This window comes from Rattus rattus, chromosome 1 (genome assembly GCF_011064425.1).
Source record: "Rattus rattus isolate New Zealand chromosome 1, Rrattus_CSIRO_v1, whole genome shotgun sequence".
Classification (NCBI taxonomy): Eukaryota; Metazoa; Chordata; class Mammalia; order Rodentia; family Muridae; genus Rattus; species Rattus rattus.
In genome coordinates, this window is record NC_046154.1 from 262816635 (window position 1) to 262832717 (window position 16083).

Consider the following 16083-nt stretch of genomic DNA (forward strand, 5'->3'; position numbering starts at 1 on the left):
GACTACTCTCTGTAGCTTCAAGCCCCATCTCTGGTGCACTTCCTTCTAGGCTTCTCTTGGGACTGAGAGTAACATAGCAGCACTGTGTACTGAACTGACAGTGCTGTGCCCAATGTGTGGGGGGGCATTAGACAGCAACAATGTGCTTTCCTCTCTGTAACCTGCCCTTCTGGCTGACCACGGGTACTGTAAGAGCCCAAGTTTCTTCTGCTCACCAGAACCATGTCAAGTCCTAAGCAGCCTCCCAGGCTTGATGGCTACAATCCTGACAGGGCAAACACTGCCATCCCACGGGTCCTCCCGGACTCTGCTGTCCTAAACACCAGTCTGTACTGTACTTCTCTCCTCTTACTTAGCGCCTGTGTTAGGAGGGCAGTGAAGCCCGTGAAGGATGAGGATGCAGTCAGCTTTAGCTGAGCCAGCACCAACCTCCAGTCACCTCTGCAAACACCGTGCCTGTTTCTTATCGTCCAGAGAACTCTAGACAGCTACACGGCTGGAGAAACGGCTCGATGGCTATTGGGGGGTGGAGGATGGGGGAGCAGCAGCGTTCCAGAGCCTAGTGCTCATGCACTAAGTCAGGCGTCCCATGGACACCTGCAGCTCTAACCGTGAGATGCTGTGGAGACAGGATCGCTGGGCTGGCGGCCTGCGTCAGGTCTAGGGACAGAGCCCGGAGCAGAGGAAGGAAGAGGAGAGATTGAGGAGTGCACCCGACTCCTCCTTCTGGCATATCTATGTGTGCACACATACTCATGTACACACACACGCACACAGAAAGGCAAAGAGTTTCCCACTTAAAAGGAGGACAAGGATGTTAGCCATGTGACTGTCTGGATGAGGAAAAACCAGACCAAGGGGTACGACTTCTAAAACCCTAAAGAATGAAAACTGTAGGCTGGAAGTATAGTGAGAAGGCCCGTGTGGCCGGACAGCAAGGCGGCCGGGACAGTAACTTGGGCCTTGGATATTACCTCAGTATAACAGAAAGCCACAGCGGGGACTGGAGCAAGAGTCCACGCGACACTTTAGTTCCTTTAAGTTCAGGTTTGGTTTGAGACAAGACCTGCTTCATAACCGACACTGATCCTGAACTGCTGAACTTCCTGCTTCTGACCCGCAGTTCTGGGGTTACAGGTGTGGTTACCATGCCCATTTAGTTGACACTTTATCAGTAACCTTAGCAACAGCAGAGGAAAGAAGGCACCAGCTAGCTGTCAGGATGGACCCACGGTGGCAATTCAGGAAGCTGTATGGCTCAGTGGTTGGACGGGTGAAGGGTGGTCAGGTGAGGCAGCCATTTCATGGAAGGTGCCAATCAGACTTACTCGTGTCTTCTTACCTTTTTCTCACCAAGGTGCTAGGAACTGAACCTCAGCCTTGTGGACTGAACTCAGTGCTTACCACCAAGCTATGCACCAATGGCCAAGCAGAGTGTGGTGCATTATACACTACACTACCCAAAGCCCCAGAGTGACCCTTACTGTGAGTATTTTAGAAAAACAGCGAGGAAGACAGGAAAGTTCACCGGGCAGCACTCCCTAAGCTGAGTAAGTAAGTACGAGCTGAAGCTCCTTCCTCACGACCACCAACAGAATTGTAAGGGCAGCAACAGTTAACAATGGAAATACAGGGAAATCTATGCGATGGAAAAGCATTTAAACATTAACTCTAAGTCTAATATAAAAGCTTGTAAATGCTATCTATGCCTGCTACTAAAATCTGTTCAATTTTAGTTGTTTGAAAAATGTAGAAACTGATCTAGGTGGTGATGGCAGATGTGTGCCTTTAATCCCTGCACTTGGAAGGCAGAGGCAAGGAGATCTCTTGAGTTCCTAAGATCAGCACCAGCCTGGTCTACAGAGCAAGTCAGCCAGGGCTGTCTAGACAGAGAAATCCTGTCTAGAAAACAAACATGAAAGATTTAAAAACTGTTAGAAGGAAGTGGGCGTGGCCACACACACCTTTAATCTCAAGAGGGAGAAGCAGGCAGGTCTCTGAGTTCCAAGCCAGCCAGAGCAACAGTGAGACACTATTTCAAAAGTAATGGTGTTAAGAGCTCATTATACCTGTTAATCTCATCAAATGCTATTTTAATCAGTAAGAGGACTCCACTTCCTAAATGACTAGGCAAAAAAATACGGATGTCAGCACAAGTACAAATCTAGACTACTGTGACTGGCTGGGGATAATCGCACATCTGTTTGTGGTAGACACACGCTTTCTGTTACTTTCCCAATGCCACACTGGACCTGTCCCACCACCGCTAGTCCCCAGACGGGATTCACAGCAGTAATGTGGCCTACGCTGACAGCCCAGCATTACTCATGGTGCATGCTACCATCTCATCCTCCAAAGTCTTGGCTCTTTTTTTCCTTCACCTCAAACTGAAAATTCAATGATCATGCTTAACTACTTTTTAAAGAGATTTATTTATTCATATGAGTGCTCTATTTGCATGTATGCCCGTGTGAAGAGAGGACATCAGACCCCACTACAGATGGTTGTGAGCCACCATGTGGATGCTGGGAAATGAACTCAGTTCCTTTGGAAGAGCAATCAGTGCTCTTAACTGCTAAGCCATCTCTTCAGCCTGTGTTAAATTCTTATTATAGAAATAACTAAAATACTAATTTGCACCAGTATTAAGGTCACAGGCAAATGTGTGTGTATAAGAGACTTGTACATGGTGCATGCTTTGGGAAAATACTATTTCTAGACACAGACATTCTGGCTCCATTACTTACAAGTAATGTGACATTAGGGACACTATCTAACTTTGGGGAGTTGGGAAGAGACCACTGTGTTTTGAGGCAGAGTCTCATTACATAGTGGCTTGGCAGGGACTCAATATGTAACAAGGCTGGCCTTCAACTCATGAGCTGGATCCTCCACATCCCAAGTGCTAGGATAACAGCATGTGCTACCACACCTGGAGGAAGCACTTCCTTCCTAAGTATGTCTTCACCCACTTCACCCAATGCCCAGATCACAAAGTTGTTGTAAGGAAGAAAAGCACTTTCCTACACATGCTAATAATTAACACCCTTAAAATATAGCAGTCTTTCTATCACATTCCTTTCTCTAAGAGTTAGTCTTGTGTGTCCACCATGTGGGAACAAACCCCATACATACTGTACTGTCCGCTGCTAGTCTGATAGATGGGAGTCGGAACAGACATAGAAGTGACGGCAGAAATACTGGGATTTTCTCCGTCTCCTTTTCTGCCCCGTGTGTCTTCAGAAGAGAGGTCTTTCAAAATTTTCCTGCAATAAATACAACTGTGTTAACACTGTTAATGCCAATGCTGTCACAAAAGGAAGCCACTGGGCACTCTCTCCCACATGCCCTCTTTCTGCCTGTATAGCCCCAAACTGTGATCTTCCTGCCCTGCCAGCCTCCCAGTGCTAGGAGCCACAGCCCCTGCTCGGGTTAGAAGTGAACAAGCTAATCGGGTGTGGTGCGTGCATGCTTTAGTCTCAGGCCGAGGCAGGAGGATTACTTAGCCTGGAAACAGGAAATGAGCATGGACCAGGGTAAAGGCCACGTCAAAGACAGGAAAGACAACCAAGAGCAGAAGCCAGCCCTACGTCAGCTTAGCAAGCTTTATTGAATCACTGCATTTGAATTCTCCCGAAGAGTGTGTGGTCTTTAAAGTCACTGTGTTGCTGAACCAGGTCCCAGGGTCACAAGAAAGCTGAGTCATCACAATACAGTTTTCCTGAGAGCTGCTGCTAAGAGTGCTTTACATCTCAGAAGAAACTCCTTCCAGTGTGAATCACCCTCAAGTGATTCCTGAGTCAGGAATTAAGGTGTTTAACTAATCTATGGCTGTCAGATGAGACAGATCTCCTCAGCTTAGTTCAGCATGGCAGAAACTCATGTGCACAGGATAAGAACAGGACAGACACACCGTTACATTCATGGCTGCAGCCAAAAAAGCATTCACCATACGGAAGCAACTGTGCCTCAACTGTGGCTGAAGCCACTGGTCCACACTGCAAGGACGAGACCACAGAGAAGTGGGAGTCAGGCAGGCTCCTAGAGGAGCCAAGAGAAGGTCTAACTCACAATTGCACTAAACTAGTCTTAGCCTAGATCTGCTTACAAGGACATGGAACCCTCTTGTCTAAAAGTCCCTTAGAGAAGCCGCCGGTGATTGTCAAAGAAACCAGCTGCCTTAGAAACTCCAACAGCGGAAACTTCCTGCACCCGCCCAAGTACTGCTTTGGAAACAAGAGCCCAAGAAAAAGACAGCACAGTTACAAGTTACAGGAAGGAAACCAAGGAGCTGCTCTACTCATCCAGAAAAGGGACAGCCCTACGAGAGCCGTGGTTCTCATGAGAACTCACATGATTCCACACTACCATGTGCTGTGCCCCAAATTACCACTGATTTTCCAGCAACCCTCTGCCTCAGTTTCCACAGTGTAGGATTACAGGCATCCGTTCTTCAACACACCATAGTTTTCACCCTGTCCTGTCCCCACTGGACTAAAAAATGTCAGGCTAGCTTTCAGCTTTTCCTTCCAGCCATCTCCATTCCTTTGTGATGTCTGCAGAAACAGAGCCAATCTCTCCAGGGCCCTCCAGTGGGTACACTCACTGTAGAAGCCTTTATCACATAGGAATTAACAGAGACTTACAACTTAGAAGCCGTGCAGAGACTTGTTAGACTTAAGCACCCAAGCCCTAAATGGGGCGTCTTCATCAAGCCCCTCTCCTCAAAGCGCAGGACCCATGAAGAGGGGGAAGTAGTGGATAACTCCAAGGAAACAGCATCTTCAGACACAGCAGGACCAACGCTCACACAGACAGACTGTTGACAGCACGCACAAGACCAGCCAAGACAATCCACAAAGACCTCAACACAAAAGGGAAAGTGGGGGCTGGAGGGATAGCTCAGCGGCTAAGAGCATTGACTGCTCTCCCAGAGGTCCTGAGTTCAATTCCCGGCAACCACATGGTGGCTCACAACCATCTGTAATGGGATCTGATGCCCTCTTCTGGTGTGTCTGAAGACAGCTACAGTGTACTCACATACATGAAATAAATACTTAAAAAAAAAAAAAAAAAAAGGGAAAGTGGACACTGTGTGGTGTGCGGCCATTCTGGGAAAAGGACACGCACGGTCTCTGGTGGCCACTGTACATCGACTGCACTACGTGCAGGGCAGGAGCTCATGCAGTTGGACTCCATAGTTTTTGTGGATTTTTTGTTTTCTCCTTTTTTGTTTTGATGCAGGGTTTCTCTGTGTAGCCCTGGCTGTCCTCAAACTCAAGAGATCCACCTGCCTCTGTCTCCTAAGTATTGGATTAAAGACGTGCACAACCACCCCCTAACTTACTTACTTAGTTTTTGTAGAGAAAGAGAGACCACAAACACATAAAGCTGGGACACAGAGTTCAACATTTGGTGAATTTTTTAAAAGTACAATAATCAAGCTGAGCTTAGCGGTGCACACCTTTAATCTGAGTTCAAGGCCAATCAGAGACACACAGTGATGCCCCATTTCAAAAACCAAAAACAAGCAGCACAAGCATCCAGAGACCCAGGAAAGACGGCTGTTCAGACAGAACACAGGGCCTGTTCAACTTCCAGTACTACAGCCACAGTCACAGAGAAGCCACGGCTCGCAGAGACAAGAGCAGATCTGCTACCACAAAATCGCAGAGGCCGTCTGGTAGCACACGCCTCTAAAGCAGCACTAGGAAGACAGAGTTCAAGGCCAGGGTGGCTGAAAGGCCCTGTGGTTAAAACAAATGTTGCCAAGCTTGACAATTGGAGTTTGAACTAGGGATCCATGTGGTCAGGGGAGAGAACCAATGGCCTGTAGGTGTCCTCTGACAGTCACATGATACCATATCCCAGAATGCAGTGCTCATTCCATTCTCAATGTCACCCATTAGACATCAGAACATAAACACAATAGCTGTGTGCTACATACCAGGAATCAATAGACGGTAACATCACAACATACTACGTCAGATTACCCCTTCCTACAGAGTGCTGTCACCTAAGCTGCTGTGCATCTTCCCCGGGTTATGTTCTCTTATTTCTTTCCCTTCTGTGGTACTGGGGATCAAACCCAGGGCCTTGCGCATAGAGGCAAATGCTCTGCACTGATGTATGTTCCTATCAGGCCACCAAATGAGTCACTGTTGTTGTAAGAAGCCAACAGTAACGAGTAAGCGCCCATCTTTGGGGAAGTACAGAACACCAAATCCAGGGTCTTACACTAAGGTAACCACTGGTGTCTTAGGGTTTCACTGCTGTGAAGACGCACCATGAACAAGATAACTCGTAGGAGAACAGCATTAAATTGGGACTGGCTTACAGGTTCAGAGGTTCAGTCCATTATCATCATGGCAGGAGCATGGCTCTGGAGGGGCTGAGAGTTCTACTTCTTGTTCCAAAGGCAGCCAGAAGACTGACTTCCAGGAAGCTAGGAGGAAGGTCTCAAAGCCCACCTCACAGTGACACACCTCCTCCACCAAGGCCACACCCACACAAACAAGGCCACACCTTTTAATAGTGCTGCTCCCTGGGCCAAGTATATTCAAGTCACAACTGGGGTACATCCCTAAAGACACAATTCTAGGCCAAAAGGTAGATCTCAGTCCATTACTATCTAATGGTACTGTTCAAAACATCTGTTGTTAGCTTAACAGTCATTCCTTTCTAAACAGCGTTTCAAGATCTAATACTTATCTGGGTGGGCACACGCCCAGCTCAGCAACACCTGCCCGGCTCAGCGCTGGCCGTGGGTGGGAGCAGCTCATGCCGAGGCACCGCCCATCCGGTCTCCTCGCTTCTATTTGCCTCTGTGCGCACCCTGAGTGCTTTACTTGGATTCTTCAGTTGCATCTAAACTGCTGTAAAGGACCTAGCTCTCCAGGTTTGTTATTTTCAAATCCTCCCAGTCTTCTGTCGTAGGTCAGGGTCTCTCTGAGTCAGAGTCCCTGCTAATGTCACCATCTGGTTCTTTAGGAGTCACTGGTGCTTGTGCTCCATCTGTCGCTGTCTGCTAGTACTACATTAGTTCTTTTAGCTTTTACAGTTTTCAGGTGGATTTCCCAGGGTCTCCTCCCACAACTGTTGATTTGTTTGGGGGAGGTGTCCTCTGAAGCACCACGTGTTAATTACATCAATTCCGTGGTGTGCTTTCTGGGACAGTGGAGCCCAGCATGAGGGCGTGAAGGGACTGCGGACAGCCCACAGGGAGGGAGGGAGCTGGGATGCAGTCCCTCTGCTGCCTGTGCACTAGAAGTTCTCATCCTACCACACATTCCTGACCACCACAGACTCTTACATAGGCACAAAACCAATGGAGCCAACCATGGATCAAAACCTCAAAACCGGTAAACGGAACCAACTCAACCTTCCTCTTTAAAAGCTGTTTATCTCAGGCAGGCATGATGGCTCAAATCTCCGCTCTCTGCATAGTGACAGCTACGGCAGGACAACTGCAATGAGGCTGACCCCATTCTGGGCCCCATCCTGTCTCAAAACAAACAGAACAACAGCAACAACAAAAACCAAACAAGTAAGAGGACATTAAAGACTGGTTCTTGCAGCGGGGGAGATGGCCCAGTGGGTAGGGCCACTTTTGCAAAGGACCTGTGTTCGTTTTTCAGTAATCTTGTTGGGCAACTCATAACACCAGCTCCAAGACATGTGATGCCCTCTTCCACCTCTGTGGGCACTGTGCTCACACACCCTAACACATGCACATAATTAAAAGTATAAAAATGAACCTTTTTAAAATTACACAAAGTTAACACACCTGTCATTGTTGATTCAATCGAGTACAAGTTCCAAGTACTTAGTTCCTGATCACCTTTTACTGACAGACGTCTTTCTGTAACTGGATTTTTGCTACTTCATGGGTTCTTCTCTCTTCCACCCTCTCAACCCCCTAACATTAGATAGGCTAGAGAGGAAAGAGATGCAGGAAAGGAGACGGGAAGGGTAACATTATCAGACTATTTCCTGAGTACAGACATCACTGATTCCTGGGGCAAGTCTGATCTTCACTGTCAGGATATCTGGTTTCTTCTTGTCCATCTTCATACACAGACCACTAAACAAACTGCAACCAGAAATGACAGCGACCAACAACCAACGAGCCTCCACCTCTGGGGCCCCAGCATTTATACCCCTGAAAAGGTCCCAGAATTCCAACAGTCACACAAGTGAAGACACTATACTATCTGCAGCCAGCAAATCACAGGCAGTTGCTGTGGGCAGTCTGAAGGAACCCCATGTCCCCCAGCAGGATTAAAACAAAAGCACATTTCTTTAAAAAAAAAAAAAAAAAGACTTTATTTATTTTCTGTATGTAAGTACACCATCACTGTCTTCAGACACACCAAGAGGGCCTCAGATCCCACTGCTGTGGTCGTGAGCCACCATGTGGTTGCTGGGATATGAACTCAGGACCTCTGGAAGAGCAGCCAGTGCTCTTAACCTCTGAGTCATCTCTCCAGCCCACAAAAGCACATTCTTATTTCTGTATTTTTTTTTTCCTTTCTTTTTTTCGGAGCTGGGGACAGAACCCAGGGCCTTAAGCGCTCTACCGCTGAGCTAAATCCCCAACCCCAACTTCTGTGGTTTTGAAAGAAACCAAAATTCTCACTACAGACTTCCTCCCCTCCACCTGATGGACCTGAGTTCCTGGACCGGGCAGAGTTGCCCTTCCTTCCTTCACTCACCTTGGAGTGTGTGGCTGGCTCTTAAGTGAGACAGCTCTTTTGCACCAACACTCTGCCCTGACTCATGCCTGGCAGTTCTTTCCTAGTTCATCTACGGACCCTCTAACACCATCTAGAACCTTAGCATGCTGCTCACACACGGCTCTGGATTGGTCAATTCTACCATGGAGTGTGACAAGTTCTCTCACTCCAAATACATGAAATCACCAACAGTCCCAAAGGCTTTTATCAACTGACTGTCCCACTTACAGACCCCCATCACTAAGTAAGAATTACTTGGCATTTCAAGGGATGACTACCCTACCAGGACGAGGCATTACAGAAAATATCACATGGCCACGCCTTTGAATAAAATGGAATGCTATGGGGCGCAAGGACAGCTCAATGGCGGTTGTAGCAGACAACTCAGGTTCTCAGCAACCACACAGCAGCTCACAACCACTGTAATTCCAGTTGCAGGGGCCTTAAGGCCTCCTTCTATCCCCTGGAATACACACGGACACACACAAACTTATGCAGGCAAACACACATAATGACCCGAGGCTTCTGGCGAGCGCATACAGAAGGACACAGGGCTCAGACTTAGAGAAGGGAGAGCATGCGGCTAGTCCACCTCCTACCCCACAGTTCTGCTTTTACATTTCTATACCAGCAGGGCATCATGACTCAGGCTTTTAATCCCAGCACTCAGGGAAGAGAGGCAGGCAGAGCTCTGTGAGTGAAAGTCCCTGTCTCAACAACAACAAGGTTAGAACTCAAGCCTCTTCGGCCTAATGCGGTTGAACCTCTCTAAGATCTGCTTCCTCCCCTAACCACCCAAGCCCTCTTACGTTTTCTCAGAACTCTGTGAACACCCTGGTAACAAAGTACTGACCTGTAGGATGGGCGCCGCGCCAGGATCCCGTGAGCTGTCTGTGAGGAGCCTATGCTGTCACATGAGTCCTGAGACTCCTCACTTTCTGACAGCGATGACACCTGAAAACCAGAACTCAGTTTAATCCACGCAAGAATCGCTTTCAATGTAAAGGAACGACCTGACTTCTGTCACCTGCTCTCTTGTATATTATTACTTCTGAGGCTCAAAACAAAGAGAAAAGGGGAGCATCTGAAGAGACACGTGAAAACAAACAACCCAGGCGTGCTGGCACACCTGTAATCCCAGCACTGTGAACAGATCTGAGTTCGAAACCATCCCAGTCTACAAAGTTAATTCAGGGCAGCGAAATCCCATCTCAAGAAACCAAAACACACACACACAAAACAGCAGACCAGAGCAAACAATAAAGCTTCTATCTGAAATAAAATGGTATTATTCAGAGGCTGGAGAGCTGGCTTAGCAATGAAGAGCACTGGCTGCTTTTCTAGAGGCTCAATTCCCAGCAACCACACACATGGTGGCTCACAACCATCTGTAATGGGACCCTCTTCTGACAAGCAGATGTGACAGAGCAGTCACACATATAAAATACATAAGTAAGCCTTTCAATGGCATTCATTATTCTACGAGTTAAAAGACAAAAAGACAGTTCTGATCTCTGCACCATATGCACACATGCTGGGTCTGAAGAGCCTATCAGATACCTAGGGCTGCGGGCCTGGGGATGGAGACCGCTCAGAAGTTCTGAGCTGCAACTGTTTGTCCTTCAGAGGACCAGAGCTCTATGCCTAGCAGCCACACAGTGGAGCTTTGGGGGGATCTGATGCTTCTGGCCTCCTGAGGCACCTGCATATACATGTGGGCACTCACAAACTACACTTAATTTAAAGTAGTACGCAGGTGAAGGCAAAGCTATTTGGAGCCCTTAAAGCCATGAATACTTTCACGTTAATATACTGGTAAGAAGAGATCAGAAGACAAGAGCCAAGCAAGCTGCCTCAGGAAAGCAGTGAAGGCAGCAGTAGTGGGAAGGGCAAACAGCTGTGCCAGAGGCTGCTACAAGGACAGAAACTAGGTGGTGGAGGTGATAGGTAGGTCAGCACAAACACTGATGAATTTAAGAACGTAGGAGTCAGCACTGTCTCCTCTCACAATGAACCAATCAATGTATGTAAGGCACTTGACATGGTAGACAGAAGTCAATATTAACTATTCTCAAACTTTTAAAACCAAGCTTTAAGATGAGACAGGATTTCTCTGTGTAGCTTTGGCTGTCCTGGAACCTGCTATATAGACCAACCACACTTGCCTGGAACTCAGAGATCTGCCTGCCTCTGCCTCCAGAGCGCTGGGATTAAAGGTGCGAACCACCATCGCCTATTCTTAACTTTTTATATTTTTAATTTTATGTGCGTCGATGATTTGACTGCACATATGCCTGTGTGAGGGTATTAGATCCCCTGAAATAGGAGTTACAGACAGTTGTGAGCTGCCCTGTGGGTCCTGGGAATTGAACTCCGGTTCTTTGGAAGAGCAGTCAGTGCTCTTAACTGCTAAGCCATCTCTCCTGCCCCTATTTTTAAGTCTTAAAATGACGTAAAATACCAAACATTTCCCTAAAACTGGATTATGACACCTGACTTCCCTTTGTGCCTCGTTAGCTGTCTGTCTAAAGCCTCCCTCAGACTATCACACAGGCAACACTTGCACAGGGCTTGCCTCACCTTTAATCGTCTCCTTTAGTGAGCGATCCTAGCCTATGGCAGCTTATTCCTGTGACCGTGAACTCAGGAAGCTGGGAGACCACCATTTTGAGGTCAGTCTGAGCTAAACAGACCACGTCTTATAAAGAAAACAAACCCCCAGTGTCTCCTGAGTTCACACAGAGAACCCTCAGAGTCACCCTTCCTGTCTCAACAGATCTACAACTGTTTGGCAACTAGTGACACCCAGATAACTGTCACGCTCACGACTCAGGTGTCAAAGGATGTTCCAGTCCCTCCCTACTACCTCCCACCACAGGGTTTCACTGTGTAGCCTGGCTGTCTTGGAACTCACTACATAGACCAGGTTGGTCTTGAACTCACAGATATCTATCTGCCTCTGCTTCTCCAGTTCTGGGATTAAAGGCGACTGAGCCAGGCCCTACGATCTGTTTCTAATCCTAACCTTCAGTCACTGTCTGTCTGTCCTTCCCTAGATTTGCCGCAGGTTCTCTCACTAAACTCCTAAGAAAATGATTTCTAAAGTTAAGATACTAAATAGTTCTCCTTGACGGTACCACCAGCAAACCAGGAGGAGGAGAACTTGTCATACTCTCAATACATGCAGGTGCCACCAGTCACAGAACACAGCTGCCCTCATCAGCCTTGTGTCACTCAGCAGAAAGAGCTTGAGTCACCTCAGCTACACAGCCAGATTCCGGTTCAAAACACACAGAACAAAACACTCCTCTGACAACAAACACTGCCAGTCACTGAGTGCTCAGGAGGAAGTGAGGGCTGCAGCTCCTTGACTAACAGCAGCAGCCCACCTGGCCATCCTTGCATCCAGAAGGTGAAACGGGGAGGGCAGAGAAGAGAAGCTGTCTACTGGTAAGAGGGAGGTAGGCATGGTCTGAACTTCAGAGACAACCCTGCGTCTGACCGTGGGGAGGTACCTACCTTCCTATGCTGCTAAGACTCAGGGATCTTTCATGCGAGTACCACCAGGATAAAGAGGTTTATCCAACATTTCTTTTCTAGCCAAGCATGGTGACAAGGTCTGTAATCCCCAAACCTAGCAAACTTGCACATGATTCAAGGTTCAAGGTCAGTCTGAGCTACACAGTGACCTCCGGTCTACCAAACTGTCTTATTTCTCACCTTTGAAAGCATAAACTGCCCACCCCCACACAATGACTTCTAATGTCACTGTGTAATGTGTCAGAAATCCTACAATGTCACTTTCCCACTTGCTCATTTGACCTGCAGTCTAACTTCTAGTTCCACAGTGCCACACTACAGCAACCTGAGGGTGTATAAAGAAGCAGGGCTTAAATTCCCCATTCTCAAGGTGACCTCTCTAAAGTTGTCTGTACATAGGGGTGACTTACAGAAGACTGAGCTTGGCTCAGGTTAGACAGGTTAAAAAGTTAAGACCTCCAGAGCTAATCACAAACACACAGGTTAAAAGGTTATACTATACATGTTTTGCTGTATGGTACTGACACTGCTTAAAAATTGTCTGCAGAGGAAACCTTTTAAAAAAAAGTCTGAAAGAACACACTGAGGGTTAGTGGGGAGGTAGATTTGACTCCCAGTTTTGAGCAATCAGTGACAAGTCTTGTTTTAGACTCTTTCTAAGCCTGTCTGTATAGTGAGCAGCAGCTGTCTACAGCGTAATGGCCTGTAAACAAGAAAGCACAGACTGAGAGGCACAGAATAAGCAGCAGAATCAGACCAAAGGGAGAGACTGCATCACCAGACACCAATTACCAAACATTCACACTTGATCTAGAGGAGAACTGATGCCATCAAGGACTTGTGAGAGATGCTAAACCACGGTGAACAGAACTGAGACAAGCAAAGCACTGTGTCCAAAACACCACAAAGATGAGTAGTTAAGTGTGCTGACTCAGCCCAGAGACAGGAACCATGATAGATAGGGTGTGAATGTTTGCTCATCAGGACTGACCCACCATTAGGCCCATCCCCAAAGAACCTGCCTCTAATGGACGGCTTGAAAGCAACATAGGTCACCACCAACCTTAAGTCCTGGTTGCCTTAAGTCCTGAATTGCCTTGTTCTCTTCTTGAGAAAAGCATAGTTCTGCCACACCAGCAAGCTGACCCCAGGGAACAACCATTTGAAAAGAACAAAATGGGTGTTCTGAAATAGTAATTCTAGGTAAGGTCGGACAGCCAGGGCTACACAGAGAAACCTGTCTCACAACCTAGCAACAGAGGAAAGAATGGGTGAATTCTGGCAGTGTGTTTATTGCGTAAATCTCCATCTACCTAAGGTGGCAAATGTGTCTTTGTTCAATTGCTCAAAGCGAAACCTGGACCAGGACCTAAAAGACATTGAGGGATGACATCACCTGTGAAATGTATAACCTTAAGTGAGGCTCTAGCCGCTGAGCGTGACACACATAGCTCTGGTAAGCCTTGCTCTTGCCCCATGCCCTCTGACATGCTGTCACCAAGGTCCAGCTACCAAAGTACTGGAAGTCACCAAGGTCCAGCAATCAACAGCTCCCTTTGGCTAACACGTCCAAACCAAATGAACTACCTCGGCCTGACACACGGTTCCCCCTTTGCCTTTATAAACTGCCATCTGCCTGTGGCCCACTGTCTTTTCTTTCCCCTTCGCCTGCCTTTGTTTCTTGTTGCCCGCCTTCTGTCTCTCTGGGGCAAACAAACCTCCTTGGTGCTGAGAACTTGGTCCTGAGGCACCTTCCTTTCACTTAGGGTAATCAGTGAGTGAGGCCTTCCATTCTCTTTGGGTCTTAGTCAGATACAGACAAGGGACAGCTTGGTTTTAATAATTACTGTGGGTTTTCTTTTCTTTCAAAGGGAGAAGGAGGCAAATACAGGAGGGAGGTGGGAAAAACAACAGCGAGGAGGCCTGAAAAAGGCCCAAGAAGTCAAGCTATTTACCAAGGAAAAACAAAACAAAACAAAAATGACCATATGTGTGACTCTGTGCACAAATATACGTATATAATCTTAATGTATTTTTCTCATCTGGACTGACAATGCTCCCCCCAAGAACTAAAGACCAGGGACCAAACAGAACCCCAACACCAGACTATGATACACACCTCTAATCCCAGTACTTGAGAGACAGAAGGAGGCGGATGAGTTCAAGGCCAGCCTGGTCTACAAAGCCAGTTCCAGGACAGCCAGGGCTACACAGAGGAACCCTGTCCCAAAAAAACGTAATGAAACACCAAACAAACTAACCAGACAGACAGACAAGCCCTCTTCTGAGCTGTTGGCCAGAGCTGTCCAAGTCTCCCAAAACAGACAGTCTACTGTCCTTGGCTACCCTCACCCACCCTTGGCCAGCCAATCTCTGCACTTTAACACCGGGGCCCTAACTGCATCGGACATGAAAGCCCATCCCTGAAGTTTAGCTTTCATGGTACCAGAAGGCGCCATGCCACAAGCTTCCAAAGGAGGAAAGCAACCAACAGCCCTGCCCAGCCAAGATGGCTTCGCCCACATCAGTGACCGGCTGAAGGCGGTAGCAGTGACACACACTGTGGCCAACAGCTAACCTGACTTAAGACTCACTCAACAGAGAGAGGGAAACCAGGCCTAGCACTGAAAACCTAGCTAAGCACTCAGAGGTAGGAGGTTATGGTTACTGGAGGAGAACCTCTAACCACTAACTTACTAAACCAGCATAGTCCCTGACAACAATCCATAAACTTGTCCTTACACCCAACCCTCATCTAGGAACTCTGCTCCACGACAGACAGAGCCCACTACAGAAAGCTACAGCCTATGAAAATGTAGAGTTGTGGAGCCCCGTCCCAATGAAAACTACATCTACAACACTCCCACACCTAAGGCTCAGAGAGCAGTAGAAGGGCAGAGAAAATGATCAGGTGTTTGCTGAGATGTTCTCCTAGTGATAACCAGAAGCCCCCCTCTCACACACACAGTCCGCCAACACAACTGCCCAAATGTGAGCTGAACAAGGACGATACCAGTGGACAAGCCACAGTGGGCAGAGAAAAGCATCGAGGCCTCAGCCCTACACAGAGCTACAAGTGACAGGAAAGCTGGGAATCAGAGTGAGGGGCAGGCAATAGGCACACATGGCACAGCGACACACGCAGGGGAGCACCCATCTACAGAAAGGAAAACAACAGCATCTGGGGAGAGCAGGTTCTATTTAGGAATATAAATGTGGGGCTGGAGAGAGGGCTCAGTGGTTAAGAGCACTGGCTGCTCTTCCAGAGGTCCTGAGTTCAAATCCCAGCAACCACATGGTGGCTCACAACCATCTGTAACCTCTTCTGGTGTGTCTGAGGACAGCAATAGTGTACTCATATACATAAAATAAATCTTTAAAAAAAAAAAAAGGAGTGTGTGTGCATGCACATACATGCAATAGCAAGCAGTGAGGAGGGTGTGAATTTGAAGAACAGGAGAGGATTTGTGAAGGTTTGGAGGGAGGAAAGGGAAGAGACAAATATGACAAAACTATATAAAATCTCAAAAAAGGCAGACTGCAGGCCCAAGGATGCAGAACGGTGGTGGTGGAGCTCACGTTTAGTACCCAGGACCCCTTGGGTTCATCCCTAACCTCTCCCTCAAAGACAGAAGGGGGAGAGAGAGACAGGAGAGATTCCATGTTAGATAATGGAATGTCTTCAGAAATCTTAAAGATAGATTTGAAATATAAATAATTATCATTTAGATATCAGCAAATGATAAAGGATTGGAGAATTAAAAGATAAGGAAGAATTTTTAGAGCTAAAGAACTAAAGGACAAGCAG

The 16083-nt window shown here is 47.4% G+C and overlaps 1 protein-coding gene across 3 annotated transcripts in view; it reads right to left on the minus strand.

Moving 5' to 3' along the window:
- Atf1 (activating transcription factor 1) overlaps positions 1-16083 on the minus strand; it is a 42515-nt gene that overhangs the window by 9548 nt on the left and 16884 nt on the right. For 2 of the 3 annotated variants that reach the window (XM_032885317.1, XM_032885318.1), the window contains exon 3: positions 3136-3266. In XM_032885317.1, the coding sequence (XP_032741208.1) occupies positions 3136-3181 (46 nt within the window). In that variant the 5' untranslated portion in view covers positions 3182-3266. Of the gene's footprint in view, positions 1-3135; positions 3267-8004; positions 8215-16083 lie in introns of those variants that run through there. The other variant, XM_032885316.1, reaches the window with a different exon arrangement.